At 52.9% G+C, this 19,632-nt stretch overlaps 2 protein-coding genes across 3 annotated transcripts in view; one reads left to right on the top strand and one right to left on the bottom strand.

The window, feature by feature from the left end:
• MFAP2 (microfibril associated protein 2) overlaps positions 1-4,342 on the top strand; it is a 10,858-nt gene extending 6,516 nt beyond the window's left edge. The window contains exons 2-9 of one of the 2 annotated variants that reach the window (XM_020972750.2): positions 77-159; positions 1,926-2,000; positions 2,644-2,670; positions 2,784-2,870; positions 3,250-3,288; positions 3,470-3,557; positions 3,761-3,834; positions 4,099-4,342. In XM_020972750.2, the coding sequence (XP_020828409.1) occupies positions 123-159; positions 1,926-2,000; positions 2,644-2,670; positions 2,784-2,870; positions 3,250-3,288; positions 3,470-3,557; positions 3,761-3,834; positions 4,099-4,202 (531 nt within the window). In that variant the 5' untranslated portion in view covers positions 77-122 and the 3' untranslated portion in view covers positions 4,203-4,342. The remainder of the gene's footprint in view (positions 1-76; positions 160-1,925; positions 2,001-2,643; positions 2,671-2,783; positions 2,871-3,249; positions 3,289-3,469; positions 3,558-3,760; positions 3,835-4,098) is intronic. The other variant, XM_020972759.2, reaches the window with a different exon arrangement.
• A 2,704-nt stretch (positions 4,343-7,046) lies between these two features.
• Positions 7,047-19,632, bottom strand: part of CROCC (ciliary rootlet coiled-coil, rootletin) — a 76,961-nt gene continuing 64,375 nt past the window's right edge. The window contains 10 exon segments of the mRNA XM_020972769.2: positions 7,047-8,548; positions 9,659-9,832; positions 10,665-10,796; positions 12,021-12,221; positions 12,459-12,608; positions 13,549-13,773; positions 15,450-15,665; positions 18,459-18,622; positions 18,793-18,913; positions 19,213-19,400. Of these exon segments, the coding sequence (XP_020828428.2) occupies positions 8,453-8,548; positions 9,659-9,832; positions 10,665-10,796; positions 12,021-12,221; positions 12,459-12,608; positions 13,549-13,773; positions 15,450-15,665; positions 18,459-18,622; positions 18,793-18,913; positions 19,213-19,400 (1,667 nt within the window). The 3' untranslated portion in view covers positions 7,047-8,452.

Consider the following 19,632-nt stretch of genomic DNA (forward strand, 5'->3'; position numbering starts at 1 on the left):
AGAAATAGGGACATTTGGAAGATGGACAGATTTTGGAGGAAAGATAATGAGTCACACTACACTCTCTTTCCCCCAGCTCATCCCTCCAGTCTTACCCACTACTGGTCACTGTATTTGTTGTCATGAGAGCTGCCTATCTCTTCCTATTGTGCCTGCCTGGTGAGTAGTGAGTGGGGTCCACTGAGGCCTCAGAATCATTTCCCTTAATCAGGTTCTCAACTGTAAGAAGTGCCACAGGGGAGGGGGGTAGGACAGGGTATTTGTCTTTCCCACATTGGTGCCACTGCCTAGCATGGATGGGATTCTCCTTGGCCCATCTTCCCAGGGCAGCCAGAGCCTCCAAAGCCCAGATGTCAGTGCTGTCCCACATCCAAGCTGCCCCTTTCCACAGTGTCCTACACTCCCCCAGATGCTGATGAGGATAGCACTCACCCTGATACCTAGGAACTTACCACTTGACCCCGAGACCCTCCAAAGAGGTGGTGTGGGGGCAGCTAAGTGGTGCAGTGGATAGAGCACTGGCCCTGGGGTCAGGAGGACCTGAGTTCAAATCCAGCCTCAGACATATAACACTCACTAGCTGTATGACTCTGGGCAAGTCACTTAACCCCAATTGCCCTCACCAAAAAAACCCCCTCAAAAACAAACAAACAAAAAATACATACAAAGAGGTGGTGTGGGAGAATGAAAGAACTCAGAGTTAGGAGTCTGGGGTTCTGGGTTCTAGTTCCACCTTCTCCACTGATTCACCGGGATCTTGGGCAAGTTCCTCTCCCACTCAGACTCCTAGTTTCCCCCTTTGTAAAAAAGATGGTGATGGAATGGAAGAGGAGCTGGGTGTCAGGAGAGGATCTAGACCCAAGGTTCTCCTGACTCCATTTTCTAGGTCCAATATTCATGAAATTATGTCTATTCCCTATTCTTATATTGGGCATTTACTTATCTGAGCCAGATACTTGACATCTGTGAACCTCTGTTTCCACGTCTGTAAAACAGAGGGGTAATAATACCTCAGAGAGCTGCTGTGAGGATCAAAGGGTCTATGAGAAAGGCTTTATAGACATTAAAACATTGTCCAGATGGCAGAGTTCTACTGTCATTATCTGAGATTCTTCCCAACAGAATAATAGCTAACACTTCTATAGCTCTTACTGAGCCAGGCACCGTGGTAAGCACTTCACAAGGATTAACTCATTCGATCCTCACAGCAGCCCTGGGAGGGAGGTGTTATTATGTGTCCATTTTATTGAGGAGGAAACTGAGGCAGACAGTGGTTGAGTGACTTGCCCAGGGTCATACAGCTAGGACGTATCTGAGGCCAGATTTGAACTCATCTTACTCCAAGCCCAGCACTTGTGGTACCACTTAGCTGCCCCATCCCTACAATTCTATCCAATGTGAATCTATCCAATGACGCCCCTGCTCGTCACTGAGAAATAATTACAGATCTTAAGTTGATGATCCTTTCAGTTGTCCTTTTTGCCCCTTTCCTAAAGGCAAGGAAGGGGCATGTCTTTAGGCTAGTTCTTAACATGGACCCAACCATCCTGAGCTTCTGACCAGAGGCCTCTTCCTTCCCTCCTCAACTTTGAATCCATCCAACTGACTTCTGGTCCATCCAAGGCCCTCGTCCTGTTATGATCACAGAATCACATTTCTAGAGCTGGCAGGGACTACAGAGGCCATATAATCCAACTCCCTCATTTGACAGGAAGAGAAACTGAGGCCAGGGAGGCTAAGGGACTTGGTCAACACCCCAAGGCAGACAGCATCAGAGAGGCAGGATTCCAATTCCAGCCTTCTGTCTCCAGATCCAGAGATTTCCCCCATTTTACCATAATGCCCCTTTCTGGGCTCCAAGGACCCCTAGATGTCCCTCTTGAGCCTGTCTAATAAAGCTCTGACCTTTGCCTTCTCCCTTTCAGCCGGGCTGTTGGCCCAGGGACAGTATGACGTCGACCCTGAACACATCCAATACACACATTATGGGGACCAGATTGGTGAGTGGAGGCCGTGGGATGAGGCTGGGGGCCTCCGAAACCTCCACCCGGCCCGGCTGTGGCTCCGAGGATCTTGAGGTTGGAAGGGACCCAGAAGGCGTCTCATCCATCTCCCACCTAAAGACTCTCCCTACAGCATCCCCAAAATGTAGCCATCCAGCCTCCCTTTGCAGGGACAGGCAGCCCTTTACCTCTCAGGGCAGCCCATCTCCCTTTGGGCCTGGTTGTTAGGAAGCTTTATGTTACACCAAGCCCAAATCTTCCTCTTGGCAACAAACCCCGCTGGTCCTCGCTCTTCCCTCTGGGTCCAAGCAGTGTAGGTCAAACAGAATCCTTCACTTGAAGGCTGCTGTCATACACCTCTTTCACTGGTTCGATATCCCTGGCTCTTTCTCCCAGTTTTTCTTCTGTGCAAAGTGCAGACCCTTCCCCCTTCTTCGGGAGTTCCAGCCCAACCTCCTCCACTTTCAGACACCTTCCCCTCTAGGTCTCTGCCATGAGCCTTTTGCATTAAAGGCCCTGGAGGGTGGACAAAGTCGTCCACTCTGGGTTGGGACTGGGGGGTCTGTTTCCAGGGTTCCCCAGTTTAGCACAGGGGCCCACACATTGCCTATCTAACCCCCTTCCCTTCTCGCCCATCCAGACAATCCCGAGTACTACGATTACCAAGGTATGGAGCTGACCAGAAAGGGGGCTGAGGTGGAAGGATGAGGGAGGGGGCTGAGCGGCAGGGGCAGGGGGAGGGGAAGCCAAAAGGCCACCTGCCCATTTCCTCCTTGGCAGAGTCCACCCACCGCCCCCCAGAGGAACAGCTACAGTACCAGTCTCAGCAGCAGGTTCAGCAGGAGGTGATCCCAGCCCCCACCCAAGGTAAGCCCCTGACCCGGCTGGCCTGTCTCCCCTGCTTCAAGCCTTCTTGCATGTTCCAGCCCTTACTTTCTTCCCCCTCCTCCCTCATCGAGAGAGGGGATTGTTTCATTCTTTGCTGTCACTGTCCAGCACATAGTAGGTGCCTACTAAGTGCTCATTGATTGACAGTACAGTACCATACATGTTAAAGCTCAATAAATGTTTGCTGAATAAATGAATGAATGCTCTGGCTGCCCTCCTTGTCCTTCTCCCATGTCGTCCTGCCTCCCCCTTCTCCAGGCCTCAGTTTCTGAATCTGTCAGAGGGGCGGTGAGTGATAACTTCTTGGGTCTCTAAGGAGACTCTCTCTTCATGCCTTCTGCTGTCTCTCCCCTCACAGAAATCCCAGAGACAGAGCCCACGGAGCCTGGACCACTAGGTAAGAACCCGGGCAGTCTCCCTCCACCCACTCTGCCCAAGCTCAGCCTGGAGAAGGCACAGAGGGGACCTGGCCCCACCCGGCATAACAGAAGGTGGCGGAACCCAAGGGGCCTAGGGGAGAGGGAGGCGGAGGCTCCGAGCCTCCGCCTCCCTCACACTCCCTTGCTTCTGTCCCCTAGACTGTAGGGAGGAGCAGTACCCCTGCACCCGCCTGTACTCGATCTACAAGCCCTGCAAACGATGCCTCAATGAGGTGTGCTTCTATAGGTGAGTGGCATGGGGAGGGCACAGGAGGGTGGCACCTCAGACCCCCCCCCCAGGCTTGGGGTCTTGGGCCCTTTAGCACTTGACTCAATGCCCCCAGCCATCTGCAAGGGTGCATGGGTAATGTATGCCGGCCTGGGGGGAGGGGCATCACTGGATGGAAATGAAGCCTCCCCATTTCTCCTCCCCCATTCCTCAATTCCCAGCTCTCGCCGAATGTACGTTATCAACAAAGAAATCTGTGCGCGAACTGTCTGCGCCCATGAGGAGCTGCTCCGAGGTAGGAGGGGGGCCCTGAGGCCCACAAAGACTCCCTTCCCCCGTCCCCTGCCCGCCCCCGGTCCAATGCAGGGTTTGGAGGTGAAGGGGTGGGGAGTGACTGGGGAGCCCTGCCCACACTGGCCACCAGATCAAAGTCAGCTCCAGGTTTGTATTGGTTCCTGGGGCCTCACCCCTTCCCTGGTAGCAGGGTCAGTGTCAGCCCAGCCGCTCAGTGCGGTCATCCCGGGGCCCAGCTTGACCCTCTCCCCTTCACCCTCTTTAGCCGACCTGTGCCGTGACAAGTTCTCCAGGTGTGGTGTGATGGCGACGAGTGGCCTGTGCCAGTCTGTGGCTGCCTTCTGTGCCAGGAGCTGTGGGGGCTGCTAGTGGGAAGGGGGCACAGGGAGGGAAGCCGGGCCTAGCCGAGGGCCAGGGGACCTCCAGGTGCTTGAATCTAGGCCGGCAGGCTTGGGTGGGGGTGCTGCGCTTGATTCTGTTGTGTGGTTAAAAAAATAACTGGTTTTTAATTCTCTTTCCTTTTTGTGTGTAAGCGGACTTAAGTGTAGGGATTGGGAGATGAGCCCACAGCTACCCCTGGGAGGGTGGGGGAGGGCACTTTCTCATGGAGTCCCAGGTGTCAGCGGCATCAAGGGTTGGAAGGGACAACAAGGCCATAAAGTGGAGGGAGCATTAGGCTTGGTGTTTGAAGACCTGGGTTCCAATCCTACCCCAGATTCTTATTAGCTTTATAACACTAGTCAAGTCACAACCTCTCGGTGCCTCAGTTTCCTTATCTGTGAAATGAGTTGGACGTGATGGCCTCTGAGACCCCTTCCAGCACTAAGCCTGTGAGCTCCCCCAGACTTGTAGACCTGCAGCAAAGAAGGCACCCCCCCCCAAGGCAGCCCATTCCACTAGAGGTGTCCCATTTTGGGAAATTTCTCTTTTCACCAAACTAAAATCTGCCTGTCTGTGACTTGCCCTCACGAGCCTAGTTTTGCCCTCTGAGGCCAAGCAGAGCACGGCTAATTGCTCATCCACTTTGTAGCCCTTCTGAAACTTGAAAATAACTACCCCCCCCAAAGCCTTCTTATCTCCTGGCTCAACACCCCCCGGCTCCTTCACCTGACCCTGCAACAGCTCGGTTCCCGTCCCCTCGATCTTCTAGATACCCTCCTTCGGCATTAGCCTGCAGGAGGCATTTCAGCTGGAGCAAAGGAGGGGCTTGGGGTACGATGCCTGCTGCTCCCTGGTCACTCCCTATACTTGGTGCTCACTGATACCCCACCCGTTTCCACCAAAGTAGGCCCTCGGGCAGGTCCCCTCTGCTCTAGGTTGGACGTACTGTAGTGGGGTGTCAGATCATATATATTTTTTTTTGTACAAAATAAAGAATTTTTCAAGAAAAAAAAAGTTACCCAAGTTTGGGATCAGTATGTTGGGGGAGAAGGGTAAGGCTGAATCTGCCTTTTTCTCCTTCTGGGGGCTGCAGAAGGGTGGGGGAGGGGAAGGCAGTGTGAAGAACTGTATAACAATAAAAATAACAATGATTCTACAGGCAGTGGAGTGGAGAGTGCTGGCCTGGGCATCAGCAGGGACCTGGGTTCAAATCCATCCTCTAATGGGGGTGAGTGGAGTAAGCTGGGGGAATCAATCAATTCATCTTGGAGTCTTTGAGTGTGTGTATATACACATATATACATGCACAAATATACCTCCTTACCCATACAGACATACACAACATACAAATGGATATGTATATAGACGTTATACACACACACACACAGATATAACATGCACACATACAATATACATACACATACCTGTACAAACACGTACACACATATACATGCACACACACTGTACAGACGTGGTCGGCTGTTGTCCTTCGGTCGCAACGAGGACTAAAACGACATCGCTGCTAGAGTCAAGCTTTCGGCGTCCGACTGTGGCCAATCAGACCCATGTGAGCCTAGAGGGCTCTGCCACAGGTCGGGCACAAATAGTCCATGTGAACACTTGGGATGGATTCTCTACCTCTGCGCATCCTGCATTTCCTTTGCTTTGCTCACGGAGCACGGCACCTTCTCCGATGTGGGCATGCCATGTTGGGCGGTCCCATGCCAGTGTCACACAACCAATTCCAAAGTTCTTCAGAGAGACCTTGAGAGTGTCCTTGTATTGCTTCTTTTGACCTCTGTGTGAGTGCTTGTCTTGGGAGAGTTCTCCATAAAATAGTTTTTTAGGCAAACGTTTGGTATGTTTGGTAATCAAACAACGTGGCTGGCCCACTGGAGTTGCGCTGTCTGCAGTAATTTGAATGCTTGGTAGTTCAGCTCAAGAAAGGACCCCAGCGTCTGGGACCTTACCCTGCCAGGTGATCTTCAGAATCTTCCTAAGACAATTCAAATGGAAGCGATTCAGTTCCTGGCATGGCGCTGGTAGACTGTCCAGGTTTCACAGGCATACAACAATGAGGTCAGCACAGTGGCTCTGTAGACCTTCAGTGTGGTAGTCAGCCTAAGACCTCTTCTCTCCCACACTTTTCCTTCGGAGCCTCCCAAACGCTGAGCTAGGTCTGGCAACGCGTGATTCAACCTCATTATCAATGTGTACATCCCTGGAAAGTACACTGCCAAGGTAGGTGAACTTATTGATAGCATTCCAAACTTCTCCATGTAAGGATGGTGTGGCGCTGGCTGATGGAGCACCTGTGTTTTCTTGGTGTTAATTGTTAGGCCAAAATTAGCACAAGCAGCAGAGGATCGATCCATACTTTGTTGCATCTCAGCTTCAGAGGCTGCATTGAGTGCACAGTCATCTGCAAACAGCAAATCATGCACCAGTGCTCCCTCTACTTAGGTCTTGGCTTGTAGCCTTTTCAACTTGAAGAATTTACCATCAGTGCGGTAGCTGACCTTCAATGCTGTGTTCCTCCTCGTTGAAAGCATTTGCCAATGTGGCTGAAAACATCACACCTATACACATATATCTACATATACAGATAAATATATACATAATATATAGACATATGCATACAGACATATACATGCCTACAGACACAAACATACACATAAATAGATACACATATACAGACAAATACACACATATACAAACATGCATACACATACATACAATATACATATAGACACATGTATACACAAAAATATAAACAAATATAAACACTATATGAATATGTATATATACACACACATGCTACATGCACGCACGCACACACACACACACACACACACACACACACACACAGGTCAGACAGTAAAAGAGACTGGCCCAGAGTTGGCAGGAGGCAGTGCTAAGTCTGGACCCTGAACCCCTGGGCCCTGGTTTGAGAGCTGAGCTCTTTCCTCTTTGTCCCCTGCACAATGCGTAAACTGGCAGCTCCCTCCTCCCGAGCACATTTCTAGCTGTTTCTCATTCTGTTCTCACAACATCTGGGGAAGAGAATGGGCAGGCCAGGAGTCCTTGATCCCATTTTACGGATGAAGAAACAGGCTCAGAGAGTGGAAGGCAGCCAAGGTTACACAGTGAAAAGTTCATGGCCAAGCCAGGGCTAGAACTCAGGCCTCTTGAATCCATGGAGGCTTTTCACCATAGGAAGTTCCTCTCCACTTTCTCGTGCCAAGAAGGCATGAACCTCCCCTCCTACTCAGAAATGTGCCCATTTCTAAGCCTCCCCTAAGGACCACTGAGAAGCTGTTTCCATCTTAGGAGCCCAGGGAACCAGGAAGGGTACCACACCCGCTCCTTTCCACCTCATTTTTCCCAATTTAAGTTAAGGGGGTCTGTGATAACAGACAGGTCCCCCGACCCTAGAAGAAAAAAAAACAATAGGAAACAGGTTTTTTTCTTCTCATGTGGTATTTTTTCCCCTCAAAGAAACACAGGTAGGTTTTTTCCTTAAAAGGCATAAGAGCCACAGGCCCGTGGGGCCACGCTTAGATGTTCTCTGAGAGGAAGCCAATGGAGATGACTGTCGGAAATTCTGGGAAGAGGCCAGAGTCACCTGGCAAGGGGGGGTAGGGAGCAGGGAGCGGAGCACTGAATTGAGGGTCCTCCCCCATCCCAAACAAAGTGACTCACAACCCCTGACTCTGGGCCTAATGGGCTCGACCCACAGGCAGGGGAAGCTGACCTTGGTACCTCGGTGGGGGGCTGGAATCCAGCCTCTGCCAGCAGCCCAGCTGTGGAGAGGGAACAGTCACAGAATCACATGATCTCAGAGCCTGAAGGACGTCAGGGCCCATCTGGACCAACCGGACCTGAGCAGGGGTCCCCAGTACAATCCCCCCACCCTGGTCATCCCACCGCCTTTGCTGGGATCCCTCCAGTACTGGGGAGCATCTCCCAAGGCAGCCCAGGCCACTCTGACTGGTGGTTAATGTTTCTTGAACCTAAATCTCTGATTCTGCTTCTTATTCTGCCCTCTGCAGCCAAGCAGGCCGCGGCTCCCCCTCCTTTCCCACCCGCCGTTCTTCAGTGCCCAGGCCCTGGCCCGTGGTCCCCCAGTGCCCCTGTAGAGCTCTGGGGCAGCTGGGCCGGGGCAGGCCTAGCGCCAAGGCAGCGTCCAGGTCCAGGGTGAGGATGGGGGCTCGGCGGCTGCCCAGGCAGGAGGGGGCTCAGTTTCCAGAGGGGGCAGAGGATGAAGAGGATGGAGAGAAGCCCTGGGGGACCCTGCGAAGTTCCTGCTGCAGTCGCTCCTTCAGGGTGGAGATCTGTGGGGAAAGAGGATGGAAAGCGTTAAGGACATCAGCAACACCAGCTCCCATTTCTAGGGTGCGTTTGGGGGCCTTCTCACCTGGTAATGTCCCCAGCGGTCCCCTTCTCCCGTTGGTGAATGCCGCTGTTCTGGGGCGCGGCCCATCCTTCATTCTACTCCCGGACTGGCCGCTGACTCCATCCCCCCAACCTTCCCTCTCCTCCCCTTTTCGGCCTCCTTTTCCAATAGAATATAAGGTAGGGAGGGCAGGGGCCGTCTTTCTTTGTATCTGTCCCCAAGTGCCTGGTACACAGTGCTTTTAGCTATCATTTAACACAGCCTAAGGTGCTGTACATATATTAACTTATGTGATCCTCACAAGAGCCCTGGGAGGTAGGTGCTACCATTATCCCCATTTTACAGATAAAGAAACTGAAGCTGAGAGAGATTGAGTGCCTTGTCCCAAAGTCGCACAGCTAGTGAAGTGTCTGAGGCAGGATTCAAACTCAAGTCTTCCCAACTCCAAGTTCCTCCCTCCATACTCTGGGGCACCCAGCTTGCCTGTGAGTGCTTAATAAATGCTTGTTATCTGCCTAATCCCCCCACAGAGCCCCTTCCTTACAACTACCCTATAAAGGAAGCAGTGTAGGGGATATTACCCCCACTTTGCAGATGGGGAAACTGAGGCACAGAGAAGGAGATGGCTTGATTTGAGACCCAAGCCCTTTCAGCTACACCAAACCTCATGGGGAGGGGAAGGGGCTCGGTTTTACCCAGGACCCTCAAGGAACATCCGAAAGAAGAAAGCAAATAGCTGTCAGCCCTGCTGGGAGTCCCTGGGATGGGCAAGCTCCAATACATGCCCAGACGCGGTACCTTCACCCAGCTGAAGGCAATGATGGCCTCCTGGTCAGAAGAATAACAGCTGGAGGGATAATAAAGCACCTTCTTCCCAGCATCCTGGAGAGGTAGGTAGTATAGGGCTCTATAGCCCCATCTTACAGATGAGAAAGCCGAGGCTCAGAGTGGTTACAACGTCATAGAACCAGGATTGGAAGCCAGGTCTCCTGACTCCAAGTTCAGTACATCCCAGGACAGTCCTAGCCTCTGCCCCTGCTGCACTCACGTGCTCCTCGAGGCCACGAATGCGCTGACGGTGAATGCGCTCCCGCGCCTCCATGGTCCTCTCGGCCTGGGCCTGGGCCCCTCGCAGCCGCTCTAACTCCTGCTGCAGCTCCAGCTGTGTCTGTCCCCCCGTCTCCAGCAGGCACTGACCCTGTTCCATCTCTAGCAGCTGGGCCTGGGGAAAAGGATGGGAAGGGAAATGAAGGCAGCCCCGCAGAAGGAGAGGAGACCAGGACAGGGCCAAGCTGAGGTTTCCAGGCCAGAGGAGAGAATGTCAACGGAAGAACTTCTAGAAAGAAACTGTCGTGCCAAGGGACCCTGAAACCATGAAGGAGTTTCTGCCCTTCCTATGGCCGGCCCCCTTATCTGATGTGCTCTGCCCACGACCTCCCAGGTTCGTCTTCTGTGCGGCTCAAATTCTATTCTCTTTAGGAGACCTTTAACAGCCTGCCAGCTGCTGGTGCCTTCTCTGAGATTACTGTCCTTCTACTCTGTCCTTATCCTATATGATACATGTAAATATATATACATATACATATATATATATGTATATATATATATATATATAATTATATATAATTTTATACATAGTTATAGATATGGTTTTATTTATAGTTATATATGCATATAGTTATACACATGTTGGCTCCCTTGTTAGAAGGTAAGCTCCTTGAAGTCAGGGTCTGTTTTTGCCTTTCTTCAAACCCCAGAGCTCAGCCGAGTGCCTGGAACATAGTAAACCCTGAACTAAAAGCTTGTTGATCGGCTGACTGACTGAGGCCATGGGCTAAATTGGGTGACAGGCCCAAAGGTTCTAGCTGTGCATACCCCCAAGGACTCCTACAAGGCCCACCTCTGCCCAGCCCTACCCCACCTTCTTCTCTGAATGCATCGGCCTCCCGGGCTCAGACCAGGAAGAAGAGAGCATGGCTCAGACCTGGGGTGCGGAGTATCACCTCCTGCCCTCCAGGAAAGGATAGATGTGGCAGGCAGGGAGGGATGCCTACCTCCAGCTGATGGATCTGCTTCTGGGCCTCAGTGAGTTCCTGCTCGGCCCCGGTGAGTGAGCGGTCCAGGAGGCCCTTCTCATGATTCAGCCGAATAGAGTCCTCGTGGCTACGTAGCTTCTCACGCTCCACCTGCCGGGAAACCCAGATCTCCGGGTTGGAATGGCCTTCGGAAGGCCTGTCCTCCAGCCCCTGGCTGATTCTGGGAGCCTCTGCTATAGGACTTGGTCAGCACCCCTAAGAAGAGCTCTCAAGCCCCAGCCTCCCCTGGGCTTCCTTCCTTCATCACCAACTGCTCACTAGATATTCCAAACTGGAAGTCCCAGAGACCTCTCTAACTCAATGTGTCCAAAACAAAGCTCTGCCCCCAAGTTCTCCCATTTCAGCTGAAGGCAGCCCCTCCATCCTTCCATCCAATGGCGGCTTTTCACCTTGTCATTATCCTAACCCCTCACCTTCCCTCATCCCCCACATCCAATCAGCAGCCAGACCTCGCTGTTTCTATCTCCACATCATATCTCATGACCACCCCATTCTCTTCCCTCACAAGCTGCTACCTTAAGGCCAGGCTCTCACCAGCTCTCATCTAAATTATGGCAACTGCCTCCTACCTGGTCTCCCTGCCTTCCCTTGTTCTGATCCATCCTACAGTACGTGGCAGCCAAAGTGATTTTCTTTAGCCACTAATCTGACCATATACCCTCCTATTCAACCAGAGTCTGTGGTTTCCTATTGCCTTTAGGAAAAAATATACACTCTTCTGTTTAGCTTTTAAGCCCTAAACATATTGGCCCCAACTTGGCTTTCCAGCCTTATTATTCTTCTCTCTGCACTCGGAGATCCGGCCACCTGGCCTCCTCTCTGCTCCTCATACATAACCCCCCATCTCTCATCGCCTTTGGTCAAGCTGCCTTCCCTGCCTAGGATCCACTCCCTTCTCATCTTGGCCTCATACAATCCCTTTCCTTCTTCATTACTCTTTTTGGTTTTTGTTTTTAATTTTCTTTCCTTCTTTAAACACCACCTTCCGCGCCAACCTTTTCTGATTCCCACAAATGCTAATGTCCTCCCTCAAAAATTACCTAACACTTAACTGCTGCCTATATGTTTGTATTTCTTTGCTGTCTTCTTTATTCGAATGTAATCTCACCGCAAGCAGGGATTGTTCTACTCTTTATGTGTGCATCCGCCCTTTGCCTAGAGCAGGGCCTGGTATGTAGGAGGCTGTTAATAAACACTTTTTGGTCGGTGGCTTGGTTGTGATTGCTTTAAGATGTCCAGGGACAGGGAACTCACTACCATTCGAGGCAGAAGGTCAGGGATGCTCTTGTTGGAGGGGAGGAGAAAGGGGATCACCTTGTCCAGAGTCCTCTTGAGGGCAGCGCGATCCTTCTCAAGCCGCAAGGCAGAGCGCTCAGCTTCTCGCTTCTCCCCCTCCAGCTGGCTCAGGGACTTCTGCAGGCTGCTCAGGCATTCCTGAAGCTGCTGCTTCTCCTCCTTCACCTTCTGCAGGCCCTGCAGAGCAGTGGTCTCACTCTCCTGCCGCTGGTCGAGCAGCTAGGACGCAGATTAGGGGAAAGAAAGCAGGGAAAGTCGGGGCCTCGGCCCCCTCTGGGGAGGACCAGGGTAGGGAGGGGCTGTGAGGAAGAGGTGGGGGCCGTGAGGTGGGGTGTGGGTGTGGAAAAGCTCCCCTCTCGAGCTGGGAGAGGGATGGACGCCCCAGGGAAGGGCAAGAGGGCAGACTCAGGGGCCAGGGGCTAATCTAGTGGCTGGGGACAGGCAAGGCCCCCTCACCTCCTGCAGCTGCTGCACCTGGCCCTCAAGGTCAGCCTTCTGGAGCTCCAGGTCCGCTCGCTCACTGCGCAGGGTCTGGATCTGCTCCCCCAGGGAGCTGCTCTGCTTCTTGGCCTCTGCTGCGGCCTGCCGGGTAACATCTAAACGCTCCTGGGAGAGAACGAGGGACGGATGGGGCCCAGGCCCCAGGAAGGCGGAGAAGCCGCGCCCAGAGCTCCCCAGCTCTGCCACACGGCTTCATTTAACATTCAGGATTGGGGGCACCTCCTCCCCATTCCCCTTCCACCCCCTACCCAGGCCCTGGGCCTCTCAATGCCTATCCCAAGTATTCCTCACTGGATCTTCACTTCCTTAAGCTATTACTCCTATTTCGAGCTGGAACCCTCTGCCTGTTCCCACCGGTCTAGAAACCCTTCCCATCCTATTCCCATTGGCTATCCCCTCCAATAGGCTGATTTTCTCACCTAGAACTTCATGGCCTATTTTCTTTTTTTTAATTTTTAAAATTTTTTTATTTTTTAGGCAATTGGGGTTAAGTGACCTGCCCAGGGTCACACAGCTAGTAAGGGTTAAGTGTTTGGTCTGAGGCTGGATTTGAACTCAGGTCCTCCTGACTTCGGGGCTGGGGTTCTATCCATTGCACCACCTAGCTGCCCCTCATGGCCTACTTTCATTGGCCTCCTCACTTATTTAGAACCCCCCAATTTGTTCCCATTGGCGTCTGTCTTAGAACCACACGCTCTCTTCCCATCGTCCGTCTTACTTAGACCTGCATGATCTGTTCCCATTGGTCGCCTCATTCATCTAGAACCTTAGGGTTTGTTGTAAGCCATTCACTGGTTGGCTTACTAACCTTGAACACTCTACCCTATTCGCACTGGCTATTTCTCTAACCTAGAACCCTGGGACATATTTCCACTGGCTGGTCCCTTTCCCTAGAACCTACCGTCTGCTGTAAGGCAGTCATTGGATTCCAGACCTGGTTTACCCTAGTCTGTTCCCGGTGGCTGGCTCTCTCACCTAGAGCCTGGTGGTCTTTTCCCATTGGCTGGCTCATTAACCTGGGACAAGCTGGCCTGCTTCAGCTCACCTGGAGGACCCTGCGGTCATGCTCACTGGCTGTCAGGGACTTCTGGAGATGCAGGTTTTTGTCCTGGGCCGAGGTCACAGCACGGCTGCTCTCTGCCAGGGATGCCGTCAGGCCCTGAACCTTCTCCTTCAGGGCCGCCTCACTCTCCTCTGCCTTGGCCAGTGCTATGTTCAGCCTATCCACGGTCAACTGTAGGGCCCCAGCCTTCAGTTCACTGTCTGCCAGCTGCAAGGAGAAAGACAGCAACACCAATCTATTTACACAAATGGCACTAGGCTTAGGACCATGAGTCCTGGATTCAAGTCCTTCCTTAGACACTCTGTGTGACCCTGGTTGAGTACTCGAGCCTCAGATGCTTCTCTGTAAAAAGCGGTTAAAAACCCTGGCACCACCTACCTCAGAGGCATCCTGGCCCAGTGGATCAAACTAGCCTTATGTTTGAAACCCAGCTCTGCCACTAACTACTTGTGTGAACCTGGGCAAATCACATAGCCTCTTTGGGCTTCAGTTTCCTCATCTGTAAAATGAGAGGACTGAGCTAGATCAGAGGTGTCACACTATGTCCCTACTTGAGAACCAGATTAAAAACAGTGCTTATTCTTCAAGGCCTGGCTCCCCCAGAAAGGTTTCCTGGATCTCTCCTTTCTGAGGACCCCTCAAGGCCAGTTCCACATAACATAGCCCTTAACTCTTCTCTGTTTCCTCTGTGTGTGTGTGTGTGTGTGTGTGTGTGTGTGTGTGTATGTGTGAGAGAGACAGAGAGAGAGAGATAGAGAGAAAGAGAGAGACACACAGAGAGACACAGAGAGAGAAAGCACATGCTTGCATCCCCATTTCCCCAGCCAGACTGTGCTATCCTTGAGGGCAGGGATGTACTCTCTTCATTTTCCTTATAAAGTACAGTATGCAAAGCACAGTGGGTGCTTGGCCAATCCTGGATGACAGAGGGTGTGGCGGGGCCTGGAGAAGGGATTGAGATGAGGATTAGGGGAGTGAATATGAAATGGAGGACTTCGTACTTCATGGAGCTTACAGCAATTCCCCTTGGAGGTTTTAGAACTAGAAGAGCCCTTCTAGATTATCAGCTCCAACTTCCTCATCTAACAGAGGAGAAAATTATGGTCCAGAGATGAGAACACACTTGTTTGTCCAAGGTCACACAGGAAAACTGGGATTCTAATCCAGTTAGCTCCTCTGATTCCAAATTCAATACTAAGGGAAAGGTAGGGAGAGAAATGGGGAACAGGACAGTGAGGGAGAGAGGGAGGGGCAGATCCGGACTCCTGGGAAGCTGGGTTCATTCTGGAGATCCCAGAGGAGCACATTCTTAGAAGAGCCAGGTTTCCCATAGTGTCCAAAGTCTCCAGTTCTAACCCCCTTTTAGAGATCTCCGTTCTGCCTCAGTTGTCCATCAGCCCTAAATGGGCCCAAATAGGAAAGGACAGGGAGGTTGAGAGGTATGAGATGAAGGGGAGAGAACAGCTCTAACTTTTTGTTCTAAAGTCCATTTAGCTTCGTTTTGCCTCAGTTTCCTCAACTGAAAAATGAGGAGAATAACAGCACCCACCTGTTAGTTGATGTGAAGATCAAATGAGATCATATCTGTAAGGTGCTTAGCACATAGCCCAGCACATAGTAGGTGCTACTTCTTCCCTTAGGGTTCTGACATTCTATGCTCTAAGGCTCTTCCCAGCTCTGACATTTCATGTTCCAAGGGCCCTTCTAGTTCTAACATTCCATGTTCTAAGGCCCTTCCCAGCTCCGACATCCTGTGTTCTTAGACCCCTCCCAGCTCCGACATCCTGTGTTCTAAGGAGAAGGGGTACCAGAAGGGAGGAAATGAGGCTTGGAGGGGCAGGCAGAGGGTAGATGAGGACAGGAAAGGCCCAGGAAAGTCTCACCTGTCTCTCCAAGTTCTCTGCCCGATCCCGGAGAGCCTGGGCCTGGGACTCCCGGTCCCCCATCCCCAGCCGGCTCCGCTGCAGTTCACCCTCCAGGGAGTGCCGAAGCAGCTCCAGCTTGGTGGCCCGGCTCTCTGAGGCATCCAGGATCTCCTTTAGCCTCCGCTTGTCACTCTCCAGCTTGGCCTCATTAGCCTTCATTTTACTGATCTTCTCCTGCAAGAGTGTGATCAAATCAGCCTCCCAAGAGCCTGATCAGGCCTGTCCCTTCTTTGACCAGTTGGCAGCTAAAGGTGCAGTGGTGGGGCAGCTAGGTGGCACCGTGAATACAGCGCTGGCTCTGAATTCAGGAGGACCTGAGTTCAAATCCAGCCTCAGACCAAACACTTGACACTTACTAGTTGTGTGACCCTGGGCAAGTCACTTAACCCCAATTGCCTAAAAATAAATAAATGAATAAAGAAATAAATAAATAGATAACTAAATGACTAACTAAATAAATAAAGGTGCAGTGGACAGAATGCTGGGCCTGCAGTCAAGACCCGAATTCAAATCCAGTCTCAGATATTTACTCTGTGACCCTGTGCAGGTCACTTCACCTTTTTGCCTCAGTTTCATTATCTGTAAAATGGGGATAACAGCACAGCGTTGTTCTGAGGATCAAATGGAATAATATTTGGAAAGCATTTAGCACAGTGCCTAATACACAGTATGTACTCGGTGAATTTTTGTTCCTTTCACCATACCAGGGCCCCCTCCTGACCATTCCTGTATTCTTTTCTGGTATCACCTTCAGAAAAGGGATAACTCCAAGTGTAATTTAGGTGAGTCACTTCCTCTCTCTGTGGGCTTCAGTTTTCCCATTTATGAAATGAAGCAAATGAGACTAAATGATTTCGGGATCCCTCCCAGCTCTGACACTCTGTGCTCTAACGGCCCTCTTAGCTCTGACATTCTGGGTTCTAAGGCTCCTCCCAGCTCTGACATTCTGGGTTCTAAGGCTCCTCCCAGTTCTGACACTCTGGGTTCTAAGGCCCCTCCCAGCTTGTCATTCTGTGTTCTAAGGCTTCTCCCAGCTCTGACACTCTGTGCTCTAATGGCCTTCTTAGCTCTGACAGCCTGTGTTCTAAGATTCCTCCCTGCTCTGATATTCTGGGTTCTAAGGCCCCACCCAGCTTGTCATTCTGTGTTCTAAGGCTCCTCCCAGCTCTGACACTCTGTGCTCTAACGGCCCTCTTAGCTCTGACAGCCTGTGTTCTAAGATTCCTCCCTGCTCTGACACTCTGGGTTCTAAGGCTTCTCCCAGCTTGTCATTGTGTGTTCTAAGGCTCCTCCCAGCTCGTCATTCTGTGTTCTAAGGTCCCTTCCAGTTCTGACATCCTGTAATTCCACAATGAACGTGGCAGCCCCAGAAATCATGGCGAGACGTCAGACCAGGGGGGTGGGGGCTGTCCGTTTCCAAGAACGAGGAGTAGGAGGATGGGGTGGGGAGGCCAGCTGCCTCCCTTGGCTTCAGGCAGCCAGGCTGAGACAGGAAAGCTGGAGCTGGGGGTGGGGTGGCGGGGGGAATAGTGGAGGTGCTGGAGGTGGGGAGCATTGAGTAACTCCAGCTCTCCTGGGGAGCCGGGTAGGCTCCTCTCAGACATCCCCCCCACCCCAAGCCTCTGGAGTCTCTCTCCCTGCTGGGTCTGGGTCTGGGCCCAGGGGCCACCCCTGGCCTGGCCTGCTCTCAGCTTTGTTCCTGGCCTTACCCCTCCTCAGCCCCCACACCTGGGACCAGAGCCAGGGCCAGAGATGCAGACACAACAGCCAGCCGAGGCCTTCAGCTCTGCCCAGTCAGGCCAGGCCCAGGGCCAGGGGAGGGTGGGGGGAAAGAGGGGAGGCAGGGGAGCCCTAAAGGAAGAAGCTGGGGGGAAACGCAAGGGCAGAGAAGGAGAGAAGATGAGGGGGGAGTGTATGTCCTTCCACCCACCTCCCTCCCTCCCTCTCCCAACCCAACCTGCCTGGTCTTTCTCTCCTACTGAACTCTGACACATCACTCCACCCAAGACTCCCCCATGATTATAGTGAATATCTATGGACACAGAGAGACCCACTTCAGAAAAACCACCTTGTAAAGACACTCAGAAAGACACAGACACATGGACGGAGACTATGCAGGACCAGACACAAGCACTCGCGTTGCAGGCTCATGTTATACAGACAAATCCCGAGATGACGTGAGATAATGTCTGTGGCATCCCTCATCAGACCGCGAAGAGCCAAACAGAGCCTCAGACTTGGAAGGGACCTGGGAGGCCCCTGAGGCCAACCCAGACGTGAACCAGGAGCCCCTTCCGACAAGCGGCCGTGGGGCCTCTGATTCTCGGCTCCAGCCGGGACCTCCCTGCCCCCACTCCCCCACTGCCCTTCCCCATCCCCACCCCCCACCCCAGTCAGCTTCCTGGACACAGCGAGAAAGTTTCTCCTGACATCAAACACACGTGACCACAAGTTCCTCCCTGGTTCTGCCCTCTGGGGTCAAGTGGAACAAAGCTAATCTTCTACATGACAACCTCAACTGTTTGAAAAGCCTCCCCCACCTCCGACCCACACACACACACACACACATTTAGATGGATACTCTATGGGGGCAGGTTTTATCTCATTTGATTCTCACAACAGCCTTGTGGGGTGGGGGCTGTCATTATCCCCATTTTATACTTAAGGAAACAGCCAGACACAAGTGAAGTGACTTGCCTGAAGTCACACAGCTAGGAATTAGCAGAGGCTGGATTTGAACTCACACCTGACTCCAGGCATAACGTTCTAACCACTGTACCATCCAGCTGTTCCTCGAGGACAGGGCCAATCTCACTTGTGTGTTCCTATCCCCAAGCACCCAGTACCTGGCATGTAGGAAGCCGATGATTAATAAAGGATCACTGACTGACTGACACCTGGGAGAACACGCCCAGACACAAACAGCCTGGCTGTCTGCCAAACCACCCAACCCAACGCCCAACCCACCTGGCTGGCCCGACGCTCGTTCTCGGCCGCCTGCAGGCTCCTCTCCAGGGTGGCCACCTGGTCCAGGGCAGCCCGGCGCTCCCGCTCGCTGCGCCGGACGCTCTCCTCTCGAAGCACCAGGGCTGCCTGGGCCCCGCTCAGCCGCCCGTCTGCCCCACGCCGCCCTGTGGAGTGAGACCCCAGACCCAGCTGAGGCCCCTCCCTCCTGCACTTTCATTCCTGGAGCCCTGCAGCCCTGCCCCCCTCCTCAGCACCCCCAGCCCTTCCAGTGCAGAGCCGAATGCAAGAGGGGGGCCTCTCCTGGGGACTGGGCTGCCCCCAATTCCTCACTGACCTTCCTCACACTCGACCACCAGCTTCTGCAGCTGCTCCACATGGCTGTTGGCTGTGTCTCGAGCCCTTTCCGAGTCGGCCAGCTGTCGGTTCAGGGTGCTCACTCGAACCCGTAATTCATCCTACATCAGGGCAGAGAGGAGGCTCAGCCTCTAGAGGACCACAAAGGCTACCTCCCAACCACGGACTTCCCAGTCTGGGCATGGTTGAGAGTCTGGGTTGGCGGAAGCAGGGAGGGGACCCAAACTGGGAAACAGGCACAGGGAGAGGCCCCAAGGAGACAGCCCCCTCTTCTAGGACACTCATGCCTTGGGGTCAGAGGTTGGGCACGGGGTCCGGGCCTTCAGCCTCAAGGCTTGGCCTCACGAGCATTCTAGGTCTCCTCCGCCACCGAATGTGCCCACCCGCCCCGGGGCTGTACCCGTTCCCGCTGGGCATCCTGGAGTTCCTTCAGGAATTGCCTCAGGGCAGCCCGCACTGTCTCAGCATCCAGGTCCATGGTGGGAGGCGGCGGGGAAGACATGGGCTCCGGGGAGGTGGCGCACGAGTGACGGGTGCGTTCAGGGGAGCTGGAGCAACTGGACCCCTCTGGAGGTGACTCCCCACTCCCTGAGGAAGAGACGTGAGCTGCTGATCATTCCCTTCAACTCACTGTTGTCGTCTGGGTCGCCTTGGCCACCCAACCTTGGAGGCACACGGCACAGCAGGAAGACGCTGGCTGAGGGTCAGCCCTCACCTTTGAAGGTTACTGTAGGGGCAGTTATCTGGTGCAGTGGATAGAGCACCAGGCCCAGAGTCAGAGGACCTGAGTTCAAATTCAGCCTCAAACACTTCCCAGCTG

Source organism: Phascolarctos cinereus, unplaced genomic scaffold (genome assembly GCF_003287225.1).
Source record: "Phascolarctos cinereus isolate Bilbo 61053 unplaced genomic scaffold, phaCin_HiC Scaffold_726;HRSCAF=1367, whole genome shotgun sequence".
In the NCBI taxonomy this organism is placed as follows: domain Eukaryota; kingdom Metazoa; phylum Chordata; class Mammalia; order Diprotodontia; family Phascolarctidae; genus Phascolarctos; species Phascolarctos cinereus.